The sequence below is a fragment of the Lathamus discolor genome, chromosome Z (genome assembly GCF_037157495.1).
Source record: "Lathamus discolor isolate bLatDis1 chromosome Z, bLatDis1.hap1, whole genome shotgun sequence".
Classification (NCBI taxonomy): domain Eukaryota; kingdom Metazoa; phylum Chordata; class Aves; order Psittaciformes; family Psittacidae; genus Lathamus; species Lathamus discolor.
The window spans coordinates 11,683,236-11,708,156 of NC_088909.1; the positions used below are offsets into that span (position 1 = coordinate 11,683,236).

At 43.6% G+C, this 24,921-nt stretch overlaps 1 protein-coding gene across 1 annotated transcript in view; it reads left to right on the forward strand.

Annotated features, from left to right (window-relative positions):
• The window catches only part of WTIP (WT1 interacting protein), an 83,572-nt gene that overhangs the window by 22,058 nt on the left and 36,593 nt on the right, over positions 1–24,921 (forward strand). Inside the window, exon 2 of the mRNA XM_065662426.1 lies at positions 10,596–10,697. Within this exon, the coding sequence (XP_065518498.1) occupies positions 10,596–10,697 (102 nt within the window). The remainder of the gene's footprint in view (positions 1–10,595; positions 10,698–24,921) is intronic.

Below are 24,921 nucleotides of genomic sequence, written 5' to 3' on the forward strand. Positions count from 1 at the left end.
TTAGATATGCAGTGGTGAGCTGCTGAGCACATGGGACTGCCCAGGTCTGAGAAGCCTCATTTTGCTATGGAAATTGGCAGCGTGTTGATTTTCTGACTTTTACCTTCCCCTCCAGTTGGATCCATAGGAAGGACATGAGCCTATATATGTATATGTAGCATTTGCTGTTACTGTTTCCTGGAGGTTGGGGAGGCAAAATTTGAATATCCTGTTTACATGTTGTTAGTGCTGTATTTGACCAGTTGTCCTAAGGGTTTTCAGCTTGCTAGATCAGGACAAGCTTTTGTTATGGTCTGAGGGTCTTCTGTGTTACTCGATAGAGGAATGTGGCTGTTTGCACAAGCCCTGAGCACTTCTCTGAACTGAGCCTTGCAGCTGCAGAGACAGGGCGTTTTGCTGCAGCTGAGGCAGGGAGAGTGAGTCTTGCCAGGCCAGGTACTTCAGAACTAAAATCTTTTATGAGCTAAAGGGAGAAACCCCTGAAGTGTTCAAGGCCAGGCTGAATGGGGCTTTGAGCAACCTGCTGTAGTGGAAGGTGTCCCTGCCCACGCCAGGAGTCTGGAACTGGATGGGCTTTAAGGTCCCTTTCAACCCAAACCAGACTATGATTCCTGAATGATATCCTTACAGAAAGGCATAGCCCTCCTTCCCATGTTCTCAAAGCATCATTGAGTCACTTGACTTGCAGTGACTGAGAAAAAACCCCACACATTCAGAGGGTTGAAGTGACAGGTTTTTAAGTAATCTCTAGCTTTCTTCAAGTAATTCAGTCTTTCTAAATATCTTCATGTATTACCTACATATATGCATGCTTTTGTTCAGGCAAACCTATTTATACATCTGGAAATGATAAAGAACCTCCATGAGGCAGGTGAGAGCTAGTGAGCCAGTGCTCGTAGCACCTTTGCAGGGTGGGTAGTGGAAATGTGGGGCTGCTGTGGACATGTAGCGCTTGGGTAGCGCTTGTGGCAGCAGCTGCTTAATTTATAACCAGACATGGTTACCTAATGCCATGCCTTTTCCAGACTGTCATGCATGCTCTGGAACTGAACCGTTATCTGAGAAATGGAGACGTGCACCTGGAAACTTTTAGACTAGTCTCCTTGTTTAATCATGAACCCATTTTAAATATGCCAGGGAGGGCAGCTGTAATAAATGACCTTTTCCTGCCATATATTAGAGTGATGACTCATGTGCAATGTCAGGAGAATGTAATGAAAGTCTCTCCAGCTTGATGTCTGTGCAGCTGAAAGCTTTCAGGTCTGACATGCTGTGGAGCACAGGGCATTTGGGCTGCATTGTTGGTGCTTTCAGTATCACTGCTGTCACCTGGTTGCATAGATTTTTTTCTAAGCCGAAGCATTTATATTGATTTTGTCTTTTCCATGTCATCTAGGAGGCTTTTTCTCTGAAGACCACACAGGTGTCAGAGGCTCCCATAGAATACCGAAAAGAGCCAAGACACAGAGAAGCGAAATGGTTTGCTAAAGACAGATAAGAAAGTCAAAGCTGGAAAAGGGGGCTGGTACAGTAGAGTTGCTCACTGATTTTGTACTGTTGTATATATAGGAAAATCTGCTCTGTCTAGATAAATAGATTATTACTAATATGTGGTATCAGCCTGCACAAAGGAAAGGTGATGAAAATACAAGCTTTAGGTATTTGTTTATTGTTTACTTGCTGTAATAAAATTGTCTGCAAACCTGCCACTGGAAACACCTTGAATAAAGCTTAGCATGTGCACGTTTCACCCTGCAGTATGCCAGAATAAGTCTAAAACAATGGCACGGCAAGCATCTCATCCCAGAGCTTGGATAATCTTCAGTTGGTAAAACTTGCAGAAATTAAAACATTGTTAGAAATTGCAGTATCTATGTTAATTAAAACCCAAATGTTTTTGTGTGAGTGCATTTGCAACCTGATTTCTTCTTTTTTTTCTCCCTGAGAAATCTTCTCTATCACTGTCTGCGAGCTGCCACTTCTTCTGTTGCCCATTCAGTGTGAAGGTCTGTCTTCATCCTCAGCGTGCGTGTACGGCTGGGCTGACTGCCCTTGGTGCTTTACAGCAGCCTCACAACAAGAAATTTGCTCAGCAGCACTGGGGAGGTTTGGATGTTGGTATTAGATCATTCTCAACTGAAACTGGGACCTGCAGGAGCATTGCTCTCGTCTGCAGTCTGTGTGACCTATGTGTGCGTGTCTGTTGGGCTCGCCTGGTGACTCTGGATGGGATGATGTATCCTCTGCTGCTAGAAGTTGTACAAGCTCAAGTTTTTTCTGGCCTGGCTTATTTTCACCTGATTGCTACATCCACCATGCTAGAAATTTCACATTCCTACACTAAGCTGAATTATGTATGCAATCACATGTAATTCCAGGCAAATTAAGCATGGTTTCAGCTGAAAGGTTGGGTTGGCACAGTCCTTTTGCGCTGTATGAGGATGCATGTTAACAGTGAGAGATTCAGATGTTCAGCAGCAGAGGGGCAGTAGGACATGGAAAGACCTTTACAGACACTCTTTCCCTCCAAGTCATTCATTGCCAGTGGTGCTCTGCCTTACCCCTGCAGCTGATTACTAATCTCAGTAATCACAAGGTTCTTCTAGGAGCAGGATTTTCTTGTGTCTTTTTGTGTCTTTTTTTTCCACCCTTTTTTTTCTTTCTGTCAGTAATTCAGTTGCTGTTACTTGCAAGTCCCCGTGTGCTGTGGCTGTCAGCTTGAGCATGAACCTTGAGCAGTCAGCTGAGTTCTGAATTGTGGACAAAGCACCCCAAAGTGCCACAGACGATAGAGCAGCCACAGAACAACTCGGTCTTCCAGTTCATTGCCTCAGTAGCAAAAGATCTTTCTATAAATGCCAAGCGAGATGTATAAATCATCCTGGAACTGCCATGCACTGAATCAAGAAGCAGAGAAATGAATGAATATTTGTAAACCAAGTGTCAGTGTAACTAAAACACGGTGCAGAACAACAGGCCTGTGATATGCCTTGTGCCGTCGGGAGGCTCCACGGCAGAGTCAGAGATCCACACAAAGGGAAGTTATGCAGAGGCAAGCCGGCTGCGGCTGAGGCAGGATGAACTGTGTGCAGATAGCGTCAGTAATTTCATGCTTCAGAGCAGTAATTTCACATTCTGTATGAAGCAATAGGTGTTTGCTGTGCTAGTTTCAGGCTTTCGCTGTGCGACCAGGTGGATCTACCTGAACAGTAACAAAAGCCTTCCAGTTTCCAGCAGCTGCTAATCAGAGCTGATACCAGCTCTCATGACATTTCCTGCTTTGCAGTGTTAACCTGGAGCTGCTGTGGCTTAATTCGCCAGCACAGACATGCCCTGGACTCCTAGCTGTGAAAATACAGTCAGGGAGGGTGGTGTTTAGGGTTGTTTCTGCAGCCTTCTATGTTCCAGACTCTTGCCCATCACCTCATCCTACAAGGTTTCTGACAAAACAGTACAGGCCATGTATTTACCAAAGCAAGTGGGAATAGGTTGAGGCTGAGCCTTGCTGGCAGCACCAAGTCCTTAGGCACGTAGAGCTTAACTCCTGTGTCCTGAATCAGCACTGTCACTCCTGGAACTGATCCCAGCACCTCCCTTAGTGGCCATGACGTCTCGCAGCAGTTATGTCCTATTCGAGCCATAGCCTTGCTAAGCGATAGGCAGAGTGGACATAATTGAAAGTTATTCCAGGAGCTGGAGTTAGAACCTAGAAGTTGCTTCTGCAAAACTTCCAGTGAATGTGAACTTCACTGTGTTTGTAACCAAACATAAATTAACCTCAAATTTTGGTTGTTTTGAGTAAGTTCAACACATGCATCCCTGCTGCCTAAAGTCTGTACATGGAGTAAAGTCTCTTGTAGGAGGCAGGTGCTGAAGTGATGGACATATTTTTAAGTCAGTAGGTAGATATCTCAAGGTCCTGTAAGTGGTTTATTTGTGGGGTTTTTACCACCTTTTCAAGGAATAAGGTTCAGTAATGACAGCAAAGGGTTTTTCGGTCCACAGCCTGCTTCTTATCTTGCTTTGCTTAAGTTGTGATTTGGGGTAAGTGTTGCAGCCCATCTTCCTCCAGTTTAGCATGCCCCAGCCTCCAGCACGGTTGCTGCAGGGAGCGCATGGGTACTTGAAAGCCAGAGTGGTGTTATTGAATGGGGTGAGGTCCCTCCTGGCTGTGGGGTGTTGTAGTGTCAGGTGTAAATGGGAAAGGGAGTGTAAAATGTTTACTTGAGCATTTCCCACTTTTCTTAGTTTGTTATTTTCTACCTTAATTCAAGCTGTGGTGTCTTCTGGTCTTCCCCTGCTGCAGAGGGCAGTGCCAGCAGCTTAGCCAGACAAGTCCCTCCATTGTTCCTGTCACCAGATGCTGATGCTGAGTGTGTCTGGGATATAGTTATTTACTTATTTATTTATAACTTGTACATACCATTTAGTTTTTGTTGGCTATTCAAGCCGTTTGCTAGATGTCTGCCAGGTGACTAAGTTCTCCAGCCAGAGCCACCTGTGGTGGCAAGAGCCCAGGAGGGTTTCAAGGGCTGCCTCCTTTGCTGCTGCCTGGTTGCTGGGTAGAGGCTCTGCCCTGCATAGGTGCCTCATTTCTTCTATCTGCCTCTGCCTGGGAGATGACGTGTGTCAGAGGATCCTTCCTCCTGGGGTTGCTGGAAGGAAGAGAGCATTCTTCTCTCCTGAAGTCAGCTCTGGGCACCCAAGCTGCCACAGTCCAGGATGTCTTCACAGTAGCTGCTGTCAGCTTGGGCAGGTCCTGCTGCAGCAGTGGCACGGCTACCCAGGCACGGGCAGCTCTGATGCTTCACTGTTTACCCATCTTCTTAGCAGTGTATTTCTTTAAAGGCAGTAGCAACACTGTGTAAAACCTGGCCAGGTGTGAGATCACCGGCTGCAGGCACTGCAGCCTGTGTGGGAGAACACCTCCTATGGCTGTGGCCCTTCCAAGGCTTCCTGCTCATGTAGCTGGCTCCTGTTGCTGCAGTTTCATTTCTTGAATTGGATTAAGGCTTCTCCTTCTCCTTTGCTCTTCCCGTTTTACAGCTGTAGGTTTTCATTTTATTGTCCCTGTGCTTTGGCTGGGCCACAGGTGTGGAAAACCATGTTGGGGACTTACACAGAGATGGTCTTTTCCTGTCCAAGAGAAGAAGAGCGGATTTTGCAGTCACCCAGCGTGATGTTCACCGGCCCTTTTTCCAGCACTGCAGCATGAACAGAACTGCAGAGGCATGGAGGGAGTCATCTGTGCCATGTGTTAGCTGTTTGTTAGTTTTAGCCTTACCATAACTCTTGATGACAGGGTTTGGTGTTTCCTACTGTAGGCAGCATGTAGCACTTATCCTGGAGATACGGTGTGGCTGTAAGACAGCAAAGCTACAGCTCGTCCCTGAGCTGCAGTGCACTGTCAAGCAGTGCGATAGGCAGATTCTGACTCACATAGCTGCCCTGTACTGGAGCTGAGAGGCAATGGTACCATATGGTACCATTTTTCCTGAATTTGTGCTAAACCCTTGACTTCAGGTTAAGTAAGGATGGCAGTAGGCACAGGCTGAGTTCCACACATCTCTGAGGACAAAGCTTAGCCAAAAGGTTGTTATTCATTAGCCAGACAAGTCTCTCCATCCATCGTTATTATACATTGCTATTATAGGTACTTTATTTAACATTAATCTACTGCTTTTTCCCTAATTCTGTGTACTTGAAGTCTGTGTGAAGTGCCAGCCTGTACTGGCATGGTCAAAAGAGCGTCCCAGAATTTGACGTACAGGTCTCAGATGGAACTTCTGATATGTAGGCTACTACAGGGAACTCAGGCTGAGAAAAAATCACATAGCTTTAATATCCTCTCTGGGTTGTTGCTGATAGTTTTACTTGTTAGAATGCATTGCATGCTTTTGGGTCTGGAGCAAAATCACTGCTTACATGAGAAGATACCCATCATATTTTCCCCCAGTGCTGATATTAGCTCTTGTTGATGCATAAGTTACCCAGAGCATGGTGCTCCTGACGACTGTGTTGCCGTACAGTGCTGGAGGCTTGCCTGGCTTGCATCCAGAGATGATGTTCTAACTGACATGGTCAGGCTCAGTGAGGTGAATGGGTTAAATGTGTTGGGAGCACTGGCAGTGTTCTGCGGCTGACTCCAGCAGGGAATCTCTGGGAGCTTCTTATCTTGCTAGTGTTTTGGTAGTGGTCTTTTGCCTACAGAGTTTGTTCAGTCTCTACTCTCATGTTTGGTCAAACACTGCATGAGGACGCAGACGTCTTTTTGCTGCAGTGAAGGAATGCTGTGACACTGTGCTCCTGTTCAACCAATCTTTATGCAAACTTTGGGTACATGCAACATGTTTTTCTAGCTAAAGAGAGACACCAGATCTGTAGGACAGCTGATGTCTTTAGGTAGAAATGCAATAGTTGATGTGTTAAAAAAAATGGAGATACATTTGGCTGCTTAGAATAGCGGTGTTGGAGGGGGTGGGGCAAGGAATTGTATAGAGGCTAAAAGGGTTGATCTGAAGTCATGTGAAGTGTCAGAAACGAGACATGCTGCTCTGTAACAGAACATTCTTCATAGGCAGTTTAACGAGCTTTGGAATTAAATCTGGAAAAAAAAAAAAAAAGTGATGTAGCTGTTATGTCAGGGCTTTCACAAGCTTACAGTGTGCTGTCTGGGCTGTGACTGGTAGAAAACCAGACCAGAGCAGCCATGTAATCAGTGCTTTTCCTAGGCAGTTATGAGCTCACACTATACTCACACCACAGCTGCATATATGTTTTCCAAAATACACTTTTGGAATTATACATACATTTTCTTAGTATGCTAATCGTCTCTGTGGTCATTCATTCCTGGAGTTAATGACTAGTCTCTTAGAGAAAATGAGTTAACAAACTGACAGCTGCTCCTAACAAATCACTTGCCGGAGAGGCCAGTGTAAGTTTAACATTCACAATAAATCCTTCTTTTGCTTCTGATGGTTCAGTGGAGCAATGGCAAAGAAATAAGCCAGTAATTTCATTTATCAAAGCAGTTCATGGCAGATTTGAGCATGAGAGCTTATAGACAGAGATGCAAGGGAGTTACAGACTATGGATTTCTGCTGCTCTTTGAGTAACACTAAGCGTAAATGGTAGATCTCTTGGTGTAACCTCACAGTTGGACAGACTAATAGCTGCCAGTCCTGGGTACGTGTTTGGCATGAAAAGACTGGCAAAAAGGGTGGAGATAGGGCGCTCCAAGGGGGCTTCCTTCTGGCTCTACTGCCAAGAGTGAACTGAATCTCTTACCAAGACCTGACACTGAAGTAACAGATTGCTTCTTTCAGATGTGAACCCCATGTTCTCATGGTCGTTGTGCACGCAACCCTTTCTGTCCCCAGGCTTAGGAGGGACCATTGCAGAGTTCATGGTACGTGGTAAGACAGAGGGCAGGTTTATGGATGCTGTGCTGCTGCTGGGAGTAATTCTTGCAGCTGCTGGCTGATGGGGCACCTTTTCTGATCACAGTATCTACAGTAATCAATAACCATCTTTCAGCAGCAGCTAACCATTAACTCACAGCAAATAGCACACGTTTTTCATAACCTTTGGTTACAAAAAAATAAACAGACGTAACAGCCTTGGATAAGGCAAATTTTCTGAAATTCCCATTTTCTGGATCACAGTTGAGCTACCCTGAGGGTCAGCATTTTCTTAGCACTGTATATGGAATGAGCTGATGGATCTAGTTGTCAGCTAATTTGTATTACAGGTTTAGCTTGGAACATTGGTGCCTGGTAATATTGTAGTTCCTGCTTCACGGAAACACTGACATCAGGTTTAAGATTTTAAAATTGTTGTTGTTTTTCAAAATTACGTTTTCATGTGGCAAATATGCTTACAGTCCAAAATGATAACATTGTGCTGAGCTAATTGAGTGAAAGGTTAATTAATCTCTCTGTGATCTGAAATAAGAGAGCTAAAGGTATAAACACCAAGAAACCTGTGATTTAAAGAAAAATCTTTCATTTCCGCATTTGAATTAATAGTATAGGAAAATTCTTTTCTTCAAATGCAATATGTTTTTAAGTTGACAGTATCCTGATTAAACTGATCACACTACACAGCCCATACAGGTTGCTGCATTAATGCTACACTGAACTGAAACAGCTCAGTTTCTGAAATGGTGTTGCATTAGGTTTATGTGGTGTGGATTTGGTAGTGGGAGGGATACAGGGGTGGCTTCTGTGAGAAGCCACTGGAAGCTTCGCCTGTGTCTGATAGAGCCAACACCAGTCGGCTCCAAGATGGACCCACCACTGGCCAAGGCTGAGCTCATCAGCCAGTGATGGTGGTAGTTCCTCTGGGATAACACATTTAAGAAGGGTGAAAAAAACATGCACAACTGCAGCCAGAGAGAGGAATGAGAATATGAGAAACAGCTCTGCAGACACCAAGGTGAGTGAGGAGGGAGATGCCCAGGCTGGAGCAGGTTTGATGCAGGACCGGTGACCCCACAGGGGACCCGTGCTGAAACGGTCTGTGCCTGAAGGACTGCACCCTGTGGAGGGGACCCACGCTGGAGCAGTTCATGAAGAACTGCAGCCCGCGGGAAGGGCTCATGTTGTAGAAGTTCATGGAGGACTGTCTTCCATGGGAGAGACCCCACACTGAAGCAGGGGAAGAGCATGAAGAGTCCTCCCCTCAGGAGGAAGGAGTAGCAGAGACGTGATGAATTGACTGCAACCCCCATTCCACATCACCCTCCAGTGCTGGAGGCAGGGAGGAGGTGGAGAATTTGGGAGTGAAGTTAAGCTCGGGAAGAAGGGAGGGGTGAGGAAAAGGTGATTTAAGATCTGGTTTTATTTCTCATCACCCTAATCTGTTTTGATTGGTAATAAATTGAATAATTTCCCAAACCGGAGTCTGTTTTGCCCATGGTGGTAATTGGTGAGTGATCTCTCCCTGCCCTTATCTTGACCCACAAACCTTTCGCTATATTTCCTCTCCTCTGTCCAGTTGAGGAGGAGACTGATAAGAGCTGCTCTGGGACTGTCCAGTCAGGGTCAACCCGCCATCTAATTGTACATAGGAACTACTGCATAAGAACTGTTTCAGGCAGAGAGTGCTAATGTACTGCTTATGTTTTGTTAGCTTAACTCTGTTTTTTCTGCTGTTAAAATTTCTACCACTTCATAATATGCTAATTTACCCCCAAAGAGGTTGCATTTGTATTTTCTTTGTGTGTCTGTATAAAATGTTCACAGCACAGCAGGGGAGAATTTTGGATGATTAAAGCCAAATTTTGTAATTCTCAAGTTCCTAAACTCTGAAAGCGTATTAGCCATCTTGTTGATGCTAATGATTAATGCTAAGCTCATGAGTGTATTTGTAGAAAGAGACCCTCAAACACATGGATCATTATAGAGTTGTGTGAGGCAAAATCTCAAGTTTTCTTTTCTATGGTACTATTCTAGAAAAATCACACAGCCTTTTCTTGGGATGTACTGTCTTGCTGTTGTCAAATAGAGACCAGTGGATACCTTGGAAGAATTTACAATCAGTAGTCCTGATTATGTGACAGAAGGACATGATTCTCCTCCAGCATTCCATTTCCTCTTCATGAGGATACAGAAGCAGTGATTTTTGCAGGCAAACCTGCCTGCCCTGGTTTGACTTTAGGAAGGTTATGCATAGATAGAAATAAATGCATAGGCAAAAGACTCTTAAAGCTGCAACTATGAGGAAAAAGCTTTTTAAAATGGAACAAATAACCACTCCTAAAACCCTCTTTGTAGAGAGATTATTGAAATCATGATCTTTGCTATTACCCAGCTGTGTGTGGAGCTAACCACCAACTTTATGAGTGCTGCTCTGGTTCTTCACACTTTGGTCTCATGCAAGCTTCATGAGAGTCATCCCCAGCATCACCAAGAGCAGGTTTGGGCAGCGAAGGTGAATTTCTGACCGCACTGAAGCAAAACTGCTGGCCAGTATTTTTTCCCTTAGGAAGATAGAAGCTGTGCTCTTCTGTTTTGTAAGGTGCCAGGTTATGTTTATGTGGTTAGATACTGCTATCTAATGTAACTGCGGAGAGTCAAACAATTCTCAAATGTGACTGACAGGCCCATTTTTCTGGTGCTGCATGGCTTTCAACATGGATCAGTGCTCTTAGTGTTGTCTTGCTGGAGAGGGGCAAAGAGAAGTCTTTTGTGTTTGGACTGGATTGTTGTACTATTAGTGATTATTGAACGTAATGTGATTGAGCACCTAGTTGTGAAGGTGAAATAATTTCTTGGGCAAACAGAGTTATTTCTGGAGAGTGTGTGTTTTTTCTGTCCCCTCTTGTTGCACCTGCCCTCCTTTGGATTTCTGTCTTTAGCCAGCCTCAGCCTTTATGGATTGAAACACCAGCAGACGCTTCCCTCCCTTTTATTTTGGGTTAATTTCCATGCATCTATTTCACTAAAGCCATCTGCAGCTGTCTGGGGTACTTGAATCTGTTCAAGGTGAGGATCTCATTGATTTAGGGCCTGATGGGGGGTATCATGAGTGATGCAAATCAATGGCCTGGAGCAGTGGAAGGTTCTAACTTTCATTCTCTTTCTCCTTTATAGGTATTTGTATAAAGTGTGGAAAAGGTGTGTATGGAGCGAGCCAGGCTTGCCAAGCTATGGGTAACCTGTATCATACCAACTGCTTCACGTGCTGCTCTTGTGGTAAGTCAAATCTACCATAGCTTTATTAAGTGGCTTTATTTTGTAATACATATTCCTTTAGCAACCAGTATGCAGAGTGAAACCCTATCTTGCCTGCTCTTGAGGCAAAATTCCCATGCAAGATTCCAGCTTCAGAAGTTGTTTTTTATTTGCCATCTGTAAGTGTTCAATGGTGTTTTCCTAAGCAACAGCCCAGAAAAGTAGTATTTGGTTGGTTTAAGGCCTCCATTTACAAAATGGCTTCAGCCTGGCCATTATAAGCACTACATACTTCAGATCACCTGTGTTTACAGAACCGTAATGTGCATTTATCATTTTTACAGAAAAACAGTAAAACTTGTGCAGCCAAAACTGTATTTTCCCTCACTTCCTATTTCCAAATGTAACTCTAGCCAAGCACATATATTTGTCATTTCTGTGTATACCTGATGCTCAAAATTGTTCTTTTGTGTTTGAATGCGGTAAAAACAAATAGAAACTGCATGTTGAAATACTTCAAGCTATTTCATTTTGCAGGAGAAAACTTACAGGTTTATCACTAGTTCCTCTTTGCTGTTCTTGGGACCCTTTTAGTTTTCTTTTCAAACCTGAGTGCATCAGAAAGCAATCTATTCCGTATGTGATTTGGGGAAGTCATGGTTTTGTCAGAGAAAACAGGACTTGGAAAACTCAGGGCAGCACTTTCTGAAGTGTTTGCTTTCAGTCAAGCATTGTGAATTTAAGTTGGAAACTTCCTCAGTGTATTGTCTGTAGCTGCTGAGAGCTCACAAATTTGCACAAGTTCAAGGGAAGTATGAGAGCTCAGTTTTCATGAGTCAGGTAATTTTTCTTGATATGTCCACACATTTATTTAGGTACCTAATTTCTGAAAGTATTTGCCTGGATGTTGAAGATCTTGTTGCGACGGATATACACAGAAAAAGATTTATTCTGAGTAGAATATGCCAAGTGTACATTGTTTATAAAAAGGATTAATTAAGGATTAGAAGAAGAGTAAAAGATTATTGGCATAGAAACAAATAAGTTGATAATGAAAAGACCATTGTAAAGTTGATTTGTGAAAGGAGAAATGTTGTCTTTTCTTCTGAGATTTGTACAAATAATATTAGTTTAAAGAAACCTGTAACCTGAACATAGAATTTAGTGACCTTTATAAATGACTCTGGAGCATTAGCAAGTTCAAGAGTAAACTCATCCGAAACCTTCAGGGATCGCTCTTGACTTTGCTCAAGTCTGACAGTGAACGAGCAGCTATTTTGTTGGCTCCCAGAGTGAACAGCATCCTGTTTAGCAGAGGATTACAAAATACGGTATCAGATAATATCTATCCACTCATTGCCAACATTAACCTAACCTAATTGTATGGGTGAATTCCAGCTTCTTCTGCGGGGCAGATGTGTTTTATTTAAGTAATCAGGATACAAGCTTGCTACCACAGAGATCTGTACACAGGTCACTCTGTTCCTCAGAAGAATGCGTAAGGGCCAAGGAATGTATTTTAACAGCAAAATACAAACCCAACTTCATTGATCAAAAGGACAGCAAGCTCTTCTGACTGTTGTAGCAAGGTGTGTGTGGCCAGTGTACATCTACCACAGGGCAACTTGAGACATGTCTGTTGGGAGCATAGTTTTGCCCACCTCACGATGCCAGCGGAATTTCGTGATTCACAGCACTTCCCATGAGTCACACACACACACACAAGGAAATGGTGTTCCAGACTGGTCTTCCAAGCTTCTTGCTGTACTGCTTGTGGGCTGGAGGGCCCGGCTGTCATCCACCAGGATGTTTCACAAGTGAGGGCTTGGATTTCCTTCTGCGTGCAACCTCTGGTACAATCATAGAATCATAGAATCATAGAATAGTTAGGGTTGGAAAGGACCTTAAGATCATCTAGTTCCAACCCCCCTGCCATGGGCAGGGACACCTCACACTAAACCATGTCACCCAAGGCTTCATCCAGCCCGGCCTTGAACACTGCCAGGGATGGAGCACTCACAACCTCCCTGGGCAACACATTCCAGTGTCTCACCACCCTAACAGGAAAGAATTTCCTCTTATACCCAATCTAAACTTCCACTGTTTAAGTTTTAACCCGTTACCCCTCATCCTGTCACTACAGTCCCTGACGAAGAGGCCCTCCCCAGCATCCCTATAGGCCCCCTTCAGATACTGGAAGGCTGCTACGAGGTCCCCACGCAGCCTTCTCTTCTCCAGGCTGAACAGCCCCAACTTTCTCAGCCTGTCTTCATACGGGAGGTGCTCCAGTCCCCTGATCATCCTCGTGGCCCTCCTCTGGACTTGTTCCAACAGTTCCGTGTCCTTTTTATGTTGAGGACACCAGAACTGCGCACAATGCTCCAGGCGAGGTCCCATTGAAAGGGGAATGTGTGGTGACTTTCTTACGTTAGGCACTGAAATGGGGGGTGTGCTGCTAATGTGGCAGAGTTACATAGAGTATTAAAAGGGAGGAGACAAGCTAATTGTGGGAGCCCTGTGTATGGGCAAATTACGGGAGGGACATGAGGCTGGAGCTCATCAATATTTTTACCATTAAGCAGCATTAGAAAGTGGTCTCGTCTGTTAGTTGCAAACATGAGAGATCTTTTCTGGAGGCTGAAATTACACAAGTCAAATAGGACATCAAAGACAGTTTTTGAGGAGGATTAATGCTGGAATGAAAAAGCAAAAGAAGTGGTTGATTTTCTCTTCTTCTTTGTTTTCAAATTAAGACCAAATATCCCTTTGGAAAGTGTTTTAAGTTGAGCCAAGCTTTTAGATTCAATAGATAGGTAACTGGGTGATCATTAATGACCTTTGTTAGGCAAGAGGTCACAGCACACACACCAATGCGCCTTTGAGCCTTTGGCAGGAGAGTAGAGAAGGATGTTAGTACTCTGTGCCTGAACAGGTACCTATACAGTAGTTCTCATCTACGTGGTGGGTTGACCCCAGCTGGACACCAAGTCCCCACCAAAGCCACTCTTATCAACACTTTGCCACGCTAAACCCAATACAACTTAGAAATCTGAGTCAGAGTGCAAGCTTGCCTTTATTTCCCAAATAACAAAAGGGATCCAAACTGTCCTTCAGCAGTTAGTGGTCTTACTTTCAATATAACAGATCTAGAAAGTAAAAGGCAGTAGCTAAGAAGAAAAGTTCTGTACCTGAAGATGTTTGATTAAGGTAAGGGCCAAATATTTAACCAGCAAAATTAAAAAAATAATTCAGATCCTTGGGAAAAGTTGTGGTTTAGAGACCGCTCAGGCTGAAATGTGATAATGAGCGATGCAGCTTCCAAGGGCCTCGCTTCAGCACTCAGAAGTGAGAATTTTCAACGCAGCAAAGGCAAGTGCGGTTATGTAGAGAAGTGGGAAGGGACCCTCAATAGGAAATTTTGCCTGAGTCAGAGTCCCTTCTTAGGCACTTTAACTTTGGTTGCAGTGCCAAGTGCCATCTCTCAGGGTGCCCTGGTTGAAAAGGGCAGCTTGTGGCAGAATGGGCCATCCTGCACCTTCTGGGGAGCGTGTAGCACTTGCCCCAGTGCTGTCCTTTTCAACTCCCACCATTGCTGGAGAGTTTGTGTTGCTTGTAGTTAAGAGTTAACCTAAAATACACTCGCAGATGCAGGCACTTCTGTGAAGACTCCAGCCTTGCGAGCATAGAAGTGTGAGGATGCAAAGGATGGATTCTCAGGGTTTTCTGCAGTGATGGTGGTTAGCTCTTGAAACACGAATGAAGAAAGATGGGGAAATGCTCCAGAGATACAGTAAATTGTCAGGAGACTTCTGTCCCCTTTAGACATTTTTGTAAATGCTCAGATGGTAAATCTCTTAATTGTCTTCCTAAGTTCTGAGAACTTTGGGATAAAACTCTGTAATACATTAATTCAGAGTTGTACAGGATGTCCCTAAAAAAAAGGAAATCTTGCCAGTGAGCTGAGGTCAGAATGGAAAGGAAAAGTAAACGACCTAGCAGGCATATTTTATGTGCTGCATTTCTGGCTCTGTAATGTGTTCAGTGGGCTTTGGATAGTTGAGCCTTGCTCCCATAACACCATTTTAGAACTTTGCTCTGTCAGTTAATTTTTTATTACATTTCTGTGTAAACTCCTGTTGCCTTCTGCAAAAAGCCATGCTCCTCAGATAGCGTTTTTTTCAGAGGTCTGATAACTCTCTTCAGGTAATGTAAAAGCCAAAGCAGTCTGGTTTCCTAGGATCAAGTAGTTCAATGCAGATCTTTATCCACGATCTCTTATAGAAAACAAATGAAGCTTGTTAGGATAGTTTTTAAATGTAGATTCGAATCCTCTCTCAGCCCTAACACCAGTGGAACCTCTTGATTCAGCAAAACACATGGACATCTGCTTAAGTTTGTTATATTGCTCATGTGTAATCATGCTTTGCTGAATCTTAAATAACAGAGATTAATTCAGGCAGCAACATACACTATCCCTTCTGTTAAGTGTAAAATTTTAGTTTTGGCAGGAGTTCAGTTGCAAATTTTGCTTATGGAAGATAAAAGCTGGTATCTGCCTGAAAAGCTTATCATCTAATTCCTCTTGGTAGTATTTCAGAGCATAACAAGATTTCTTGAAAAACAACTGCAGTAATGCCAGATTGCTTGTGTGCTATAAGTGTAGGTGATCTGCTGCAGGAATTAATGGGGTCTATTTGATACTCATTACAGAAGGTAACTTACCATGTGCCTCCAGTCTGCAGACCCTAGTACCATCCACAGAATCTCTTCAGGCTGAAAATTTGAATCCAGTGGCAGTGATTGTAGAAACTACAGTAAGATACATCTTTACAATGAGGAATATCAGTTTACTATTTGTTACTCTGAGGGTGTAGGAAATGAGCAGGGAATGAGCTTTGGAGAGCTAAGGGTTTCAAGCCTCTGTACTATCAAAGCTGAGATGTATTTGACCATAAAAACAAGGAACATTTTCTGCTCTTACACGATGGCAAATGTTTGAGCAACGCATTCATCTTTAATTTGCACTTTTGCTGATGGTTTTAAGGCACAGGAAATCATCACAAGTCAATCAGAAGCCTAAAGCAAGCCATATAGTCGCAAAGATATATTGCTTATTTCTTACCTGGTAGCTATTGATCAGACTGGAGCACTCATGGGGTTTTCATACAGCAGTTTAATTTTAAGTGACAGCTTGTAAAGGTATTGCAGTTCAGCTGATTACTGGCATGGCTGCTGCTTCAACACCAACCTTTGCTCAGGCTTCACAAGCTCATTGCTACAATATGATCCTCTAAGAGAAGGATCACAGCGAGGGCTGATAGCATTGCCGTTTGAAAAGGCCAGTGTGGGACAGCTGTAGCAGTATGTATCATTACCCTGAAGGTATAATGAGCAGTTCTGAACTAGCCCATGCCTTCCAGCTGGTGTGAAAGGGGAACTGGTTCATGGTTGTGGATCCAACCTGCTTTTTTGCTCATATTAAGTCTTGGAGACAACAGCTCCCTTCTGACTGAGGCCAGTCAGTGCTACTGTATGCAGATGTCTCTTAACAGGAGGTTGCTCACGTCCAGACTTGTAGGGAGAAGTTCCTTGTGACACTGGAAATGGTCTTTTGTGTATTTGTTGCCCTGGGTTGAACCTTTGTTTGCTCTTGGTGGTAGTAAGGCAGAGAACGTCTTAAGGGAGCTGTGTCCCTTCAGTGTATATTTATCCACGGTTGGTGAGTTTTTAAAATACCCCAGTTCCCAGTGGAAGGTTCATTTTTAATTCACGTTTGTTCTGTCCCCACAGCATATTTATAAGTTTGGCATGAGTCACTGCACCCAAACTACACACTGCCAGTACTTGCTCTGTAGCCTTAAATCAGATTCTCTGTGGATGTGATTTTCACATAGACTAAAACAAAGTTGAGTGTCAAATGTGTGAGCTCTACACTGTATGTCCACCAGTATTAGAGTTGGTAATCACAGTGGTACAGATACATGTGTGGGTGTCAGTGGCTTTTAACCCTTCAGTACCTCGTGGCAGACTTTCAGCTGATGCAGGTGTAGGTTTGATATCTGTTCATCTGAGTGCCACCACTTTATGCAGCTGTTCTGAGCACCAGGGAAACACAGTGAGAACACTTAAGGGAAAGGAGCTAATGAGTATTGCTGCAAGGGGTACATTGCTGTGCAGTGAAAGTGCTAGGTAGCTAATGTCCTTGCACATTTTTCCCTGCTGTTTTCTAACCACATGCTCTCAGACTGGAGCGGACTGGAATTTTGGGATTTTTGGTCTGTAATCCTGCCAGAGCCGTTGGCTAATACCTGGTGCTCAGGGGAGGACAAGCCAGCGGGTGATTCAGTGCTGTGCATGTGGGAACATTCCTCGCCGACCCCCATGGCCTGGAGCGTGAGAGCTGGATGCCCTCAACTTGCATAACTGTGATTGTTACTCATCCCAAGCTCACACCCTGCATTTGAATTGAATTCATGGCCACCTGAGCATTTGGTGGTTTCCAAGCCATAACTGGAGCTGGCAGTAGGTCCTGATGCACACCGCTTATGGGCAGTTACTTTGAGGTGTGATTCACAGGAAAAGCCAAGCACTTAAGAAAAAGTGGAGTTTTGTTAGGAAAAAGGACTGAAGGATTTGCTGTACATTCTGCTAAGGCTGCGGTTTGTGTAGATGTGTAATGGAGATAACTTGCAGCGCTGCTGCAGGACTGCAGAATTTTGCCTGAGCCATTCTGCATCATCAGGATAAGTTACAGCCTGTGCTTAGCCCTGTGCTTTCCTTTTTAACACCTATCGAGACAGATAGCTAAAGCTATTTCAGGTATGTCTGCAGCTGCAGTCCCAGACAGACCCATTAATGCAGAGCTCACGGAAAGGGAGGTGCTGGCTTTAGAGAGTCAGTCAGTTGGATGGTAGAGATGACAGCTGGCTTCAGATGGTTCAGGTTCACCTTGCGCAAGGCTGAAACATGAATGAGTCTCGGCAAAAGAATGTCTTTTGGTAACTGAAAGTCAAACTTGGATAGCAGCCTGTGTAAGACACCTTCGGGTACCGATTGGTAGAAAAATGTTTCCTTTATCTTGATTTGTGGTTAGTCTGATAATATTCCAGGCTTTAAAAAACCAAAAAATGATGGGATGGGAAAAGGGTAATCAGAAATGTTTGAAATGGGACTGACAGGAAACTCTCCTTTTTTTTAGAATGTATTTAGTTGGATTTTTGTATTTTAGGAGGTATTTAGTAGTTTCTCTGCATTGTTGTCTGTTGTCCCAGCTAGCTCTAGTCCAGTGGGACACTGATCAGTGCGCTTGACTTCAGTCCAGTCCATTGACTGTGCCCCTTCTACAGATGATACTACTAGATGTTACAATTAAAGGTTTTCAATTCTGTGACTACTTTAAGTTAGTTCAACTTGAGGAGAGAACCTGTTTTTTAAGGGTGGATTATCAGATTGGCCCAGTCCTGGGCCTTAATTCCATGGGAGCATCTCAGACACTTGAAGATGCGTGTGCTGAAAGTTCCTTTTTGGTTGGGGCAGTCTTCTCTGGAAGCTGCTTTTAGCTTGGTTTTAGCTTTGGTAGATCTGGAGGCTGATCCTCAGGGGAAGGCGGTGTAGATAGGTAGCTAGCTGACAGAGGAACAGGAAATATTTCCATTCCTTATTTCTGATTATCAGAGAGCATGTGATCAATAGTTGGCTGGCGGTTTGTCCCCTTTTTTCCTTGAAAAGTGGTAATTGCATTCTGCTATTAATTATGCCAGCATGAAATCTGTGGCTTTTGATGGTTATTTTAATTGGAGGGGGTTGCCTGGCAACTAATGATGGAAACTTTCCTCTGTGTTGATTGATGATCATAGATGTATTCCTTCCACAATATTTTAGTATTCATAGTGCAGAGCCAATCACTGACAGCGGCTGGAAAACACATAAAATAAAAATTAAAAAAAACCCCAAAACCTCTAATTAACAAGGTTTCTTCCTGTGTTTTTTATTTCTCTGTAAAAACCAGAGAGAACCTAATCACTTCCTTGCATAGTTTTGTGTGTTTGGAATGCCACCTATTGTTTAGTGTAATGAGATTCGCTAAAATTGCTGTTTCCTTGTCAGCATCTATTATCTGCAGGTCTCGATTCTCTTAGTCTGAAAGCCACATCTCTTGCACCTTTTTTTTGTCTTTCCATTCTACTCTTTTTTTCTCCTCTTTCTCGCCTTGCCTTCTTCTGCCCCAGTTTAAAATGTTTTCTTGGAACACATCTCAGTTTATCCAAAAGAGAAGATTTCCCTGGGCTGCTCTTGAGTTCATCTCTCAAAGGAGAAGAAATCCAGATAATCCAGAACAGAGCACAGGCAAGTCACTGACATTATCAACATATGTTTCTGTTTCCTATTCCCCTGTTCTGTAATTTTTAAGTATTACCTAAAACTAAAGGGGGAAAACAGGTGGCAAGAAGAAAGTGAAGGAGGAAATGAATGAAACACACAGTTGGCTTCCTGTAATTTCAGTAATCTAAGTTTCTGCTACATGTTGTCCCTAAGTATTTTGCGAAGTGCAAATGACCTTTAATGTCCTTTAATGATGTCCTTGATCCTTTAATCATGTGAACATGAGATGCCAGAATGCCATAACTCTCTGAAATAATTTCTTATTTAATAAAGATCATCATCACTTCTTCAACAATAACTCAGCTCTGTCTCCACATGTGCCAGTTAATCAGTTTTGTCCTTCATCACTTAATAAATCACTTCTTCCTAACAGAACCAACTAATAATTTCTTTTCCAGTGCTTTTCTCTGTAAATTTGGTCCTCTCACACATGCCTGTCCATGTACACAAACATACAGTCATAGAATCATGATATAGTTGGGGTTGGAAAGGACCTTAAGATCATCTAGTTCCAACCCCCCTGCTTTCATGCATTTAGCCTCCCACCTAAACAAGTTTCACTGGGATACTTTAATATTATTTGACTGAATCCTGGATCTCCATCTTTATCCATTCCTTTGGATGTGTGCCTCTCGCCATTACTGCTCTGTACCGACCCAAGCTGTGGTCTCTGGGCCACCATTGTTTTCCTGGCATGTTGGAAGAATTGATGGCGTGAAGTGGAAAGCTGTTTTTGCTGCTTCTGTTACTTTCATTCTCATGCGCTAACAAAATGATTCTTTTGCTTTGCATTTCATCCATGCCTCCCATCTAGGCTAGGTTATTAACTCATGCTTAGTAATTCTTGTTTACTGCTTATTTCAGGGAAGAGATGTCAGTATAGCCTGAAAACTCATTGATGTTCCACACCAGAAAACAGCCTGGGTTTTACTTACAAATTAATTTTACAGATCAAAGATTTCCACTGCCACTCTTCACCTTTAAAATGCTTTTACTTCTTGCAGGTCTAGAAAAGGTGTTTCCCATAAGAATCTTACCATGTACAAAACAAAATTAAAGTTTTGGGGTTTTTTTCCAGTTTGTTTTCACATTTATAAAATTAATGTTGGCAGCAAACTTTAGTGTTCTGTCTTTCAGGCTTTCTTCTGGTATAGGGTACTGGCAAACAACAGAGAAAAGAGTTCTTGATTGACAGGGTTGATGGGTTGGTGGTCACAAAATCAGCCTGTAAGGCAGAGGACAGGGGTTTATTCCACTTGCTATGGGCTTCCTTCTCATCTTGGGCCGATCACTTGCTGTATGGAGATAATTCGACTCACCTGCCTCACATGGGTGATATTGTGCTGATTTCTTTAGCACTTTGAAATTTTGGAGATCCTGAGGTTGAAGTATTGGAGAATTGAGAAGTTTTATAAATTATTAAATAGTTATTGTTAGATCACAATAGATGCATTTGCTGGAGGAAGCACTTGCAGTGTCTGGCAGCCAAGCCATACAGCTGCTGCAGCATGCTACTGAAAATAATTCCTTGGTCAAATAATGCATATTTACAGTTTATGGAGGACTGTTTTGAGGTTTATATGTCATTAAATACATAGGCTAATGAAGATTTTTAAAAGACTACTTTCCCAGCACCACTCCCCAGAGCCCCTAGTGCCTAAGCCACGTGAATAACGTTCCCATTCCTCTGTCCAAGCCCAAAGTTGTGTTTTTAATTTATTTTAAGTATCCAAGGAATGCTGTCTCCAGTATTTGGAGGACTCTAAATCGGATGTGAGAGACAAATGCACCAGAGAAGCTTGTCAGAGAAACAGGCTTGGCATGAAGCCTACATAAACAACCATAAATCTTTTCTCGTTTAGATGACGGGACTCAGGAGGATTGGCTGATTATAGCTGCAGTGGGCTGTCCTTGAGCACCAAAGAAAGTGCTTTGGTGACCCCTGGTATTTGACATGAGTGGAATGTTTTGCTTGTTTATGAAGTTACTGTTATAGAGTGACCAGCTTGGTTCTGGTAAATGGACTTCTATACGTCACTTTCAAAAGTTATTTACCAGCAGTGGATGTTTTCCTGTCCTTGGACTTCTCAGGAAATTGTAGCTTGGTTTTAACCCAGGTAAGGGAGAGCTTTTGTTCCCAGCCACTCTTCTCTGCCTCTCTCCCTCGAAACACACCACAGGAAGAAACTCAGTAAATTTGGCCAGAAAGCGTTTTTTCCCCTTCCAATAAATATCTCATTTCCTGAAAATCCTACTTTTGACCAATACTTCTACCAGGACTTTTTAGATTTATCATCACCCATGGCCAAATCACATTTCAGGTAGTGTCAATGTATTCTTGACTTCGTGGAGAGTAGCATGAGCTCTTAGCTGGTCAGCAGAAGCCTGCTCCCATCACACTGACGTGAACGGTAGTTTGCCATAGGTGAGCCTTGTATTAAAGTTTTGCAATATAGCTTTGATTATGAACACCTTGCCAGAAATAGTAAGGAAATATTTTATGTTTTTGTTGAGCAACTCCTAGTATTTTACCAGCATGAAACCTGTGTGTGGGTGCCTGGCACTGAACCGACAAAAATAGGAAATCTTCATGCTTGTGAACTCAATCCCACAGTCTCGAATTAGGTACAGTAAATACTTTCTAAAAACAAACCTGAAGCAAAACTCCACCGTGGCCTCCTGATGGCCCGCGTCCAGTCCGTATTCAGTACTCCCTCCATTTATAGGATTATTGACTCAATTTGGCAGTTCTAAGGACCAGTATCTGATTGAGCGCAGGCAGCGCTTTGGCAGCCAGCAGGGGTAAAGTGATACTCTGTAGTGTTGGTGCATGCCTGGAAACCCATGCTGGGCTGCAGAGGATGAAGCAGTCTGACTGGGACTGGTACCTGATAGGCAGATGCTCTGTGCTGTCCCTTAAGCAGTCGCCTTCTCTTGGTGATCCACCCTCTCGTGAGAGCTCACCTGCTCTCCTGCCTCAGCGCTGAAATAAATTAATGAGAATTACCTTTTTTAAGTGGTGGAGAAAGTGGGAGTGTAATAACCTTGAGTGCAGTCCTGTGTTCCTTGCCTGCCTCAAACAGGCTTAGGGCATGGAAGGAGTCAGGAGGGTTTCCTCAGGGAACAGCTTTGAACATTTGCTGGGCACTAGGTCCTCTCGCTCCTCAGGGACTTCTAGTACTTGAGGAAACAGGTCTGCATTCGGTGGTTCTGGGCCAGAATAACCTCCTGCCATTGTTTGAGGTAGTGGAGGCTCAGGTACTTCAGCATTTCACCCACAACCTAGCTGTTCCTGGGTGATGAAACAACCACCCTGCAAGCTGAAATGATGCAGAGCGTTCCAGTCTCTGTCCTGTTGGACAGAGCCAAGTGGCACATGAAGATGTAGGTCAGTATGTTTGCACTTAAGTTTCAGTTTGTGCATCAGACGTGACCAGAGAAGTATGGAAGCCTGGTGGAGGCACCTAAGCGTGGCTTAACACTCTTGAAGCATCTTTCTGGTGAGTGGTTTTGCAAGCACTCCCATCATGTCAATCAGTCTGGTAAGAGTGCTTTGGAACAGGAAGGTTCAGGGGAGGCTGCTGACAAGCCTGGCCTCCGAAATGGGTTTCAAGCCCCATGATAAACTCAGTTGTTTGTGAGGTTACTGGGGCCTTGCAAAGTCATTCCCGATGTCCCCTGTGAGTGCTTGCTGCATTGTGGTGTTAGGGGTGCACTTGCAAGGTTTCCAGTTGCATGGATACCCTTCCTTTCCTCTGGCCCATTCATCACGGGGTGGCACAGAGGCATTGGGTGCTCACTGAGGGGTTCCCTCACTGCTTTGTGTGCTGTCCCACTCCTTCTGCATTAATACATGCAAACCCTCCCTCCCCCCCCCCATATTCCTTCCCTTTCCTCTTCATTGTCCCATGTAACCTTGTCCTCACTTCGTTATCCGGTGTTACCGCATCTCCCCCCATGACTCAGATGGTCAGTCTCTAGTGCTGCCATCTCCTGCCTGATCCTTCAGCCCAGCTGCCTTGCTTTCCACTGGCAGGGAGTCGTCTTCCAGCAGTGTTCGTTGCTGTGGATATATCCTCAGGCTTGCTTCTTTCTGCCTTAGGCCTTGAGCTGGTTTTTCTTGCCTAGAACCATCAGGTCTTGACTCTTTGCTGTGCTCCTGTGAGCTTGCAGCGTATTTGGAATAGTAGCAAAAAAAGTGAATGATGAGCTAGGCAAGAAATAAGCAAGGAAGTGAGTAACGAATCTTTAAAGTATGTCTTGTAACAAGAAATAAAATCAGTAGTGGCTGCTGGCTTTTGAGAGCACTGTTGATCGGCTGGTGTGGGTGACCCATAGTGCCAGCGCACATGCAGAATACAGCTGCTGCTATGTGCCAGCGCTTTTAGTTGTACCTGTGCAGAGTGAAAGGCATCTGATTTAATGAGTATTTAAAAGCAGGAATGGATTTAGCAATCATTTTTTATTACTGACTGCTGTGTCTCAATGGTTGTCTTATCAGCATGTTTTAAAACACAAGTGTGGTATTTCCTAACATTAAATTGCATATAGTCATAGAACATCAGTCACTTAACTCAGCAGGCTGCCTGGGTACTCTACACTGTTCCTCTTCCAGCTGCATTCCGTGCAAAATTTTTCCTGGAAATAATGCAAATAACTTACTTGAGTGAGTCAGTGGATTACCGACCTTAGGAACCACAGCAGGGTAAATGCAGACCTATGGAAACAATTTGTGAGTCAGTATTAATGGTCCAGTGGTCTCTAGAGCAGCAGTCTCCAAAGTGGAAGCATTTATAATTTATAAGCAAATAAACATACCTGGATTGGGGGTGCATGCTCAAACATTTTTTACTGATAGGGGAGCAAGACTGGAGAAGTCTGGAGACCACTTGCTGTCCTAGAGGAAGAAACCCTGAGGAATATACAGCCACCAGGACTTGTTTTACTGTTTCCACAAGTTATTTGGCAAAGGAGAATGTATATGCTTGGGAAAATGAGGGTGGAAATCATCTACTTAAACTTAAGAATGCAAGTAGGTGAGAGCCAGAGATAATGTTTTCTAAGCTTTGTTTTTTAATAGATGTTATTTTTTTTTATTGGCCTGATTAGATTCTAGTAGCAAATCATCACTGTTGTTACAACAGTTCTTTTTCAGGCCACACTGCATAAAGTTGGTTCTAGTAAGGTGGCCAGCAGCTAGTAATACCTCAGAAGTACTGTGGCATCCAGATGATGATGGTGAAGAGAATTTGGTGTTGCATGCAGGGATGGCACAGCACTGATGCTGGCAGATGCAGACATACAGTACCTGCACATGGAAACCTTGGATAGATTCCACTTAAATATTTGCAAAGGGTAAAGTTGTCTTTTATCAGTGAAGCTCTGCAGCTGATCCTGTGCACTTTGGGGTTGATAGCAGACAGTGCATTTGGTGTTTGTGGTTTGCTGTAGCTGCTTTTTCATATTTGCTGTATAGCTGCTTTTCCACCTAGCCCAAATAGTGGGCTAGTGAACAGGATATGCAAAAACTGAAAACCAGGGGAAGTCAAAAGAAGGAATAACCAGGTTTAATATGAGCATGGCTGAAAGCAGGGGTTTTGGTTGTCTTAGTCATTGCTGGCTGTAGGGGCGAGCTGATGTCTCATGCTGGGTAGAGAAGAGAGGAAGGAAGTGGATTTAGTGGAAAATTGATTGCATCTACTTGGGCTCTTTCCAGCTGAATCTTGAGTTAAGTACATTCATCCTGAACTAATCGTTGGGGAGAGTTGGCTGAAATCTCACATACTTCTTAAAAGGAAAGCTAAGCATTAAAGGAACAATATCCTGATTGTACCTGAGTGCCAAAAGAAGCTAGTGTACTATC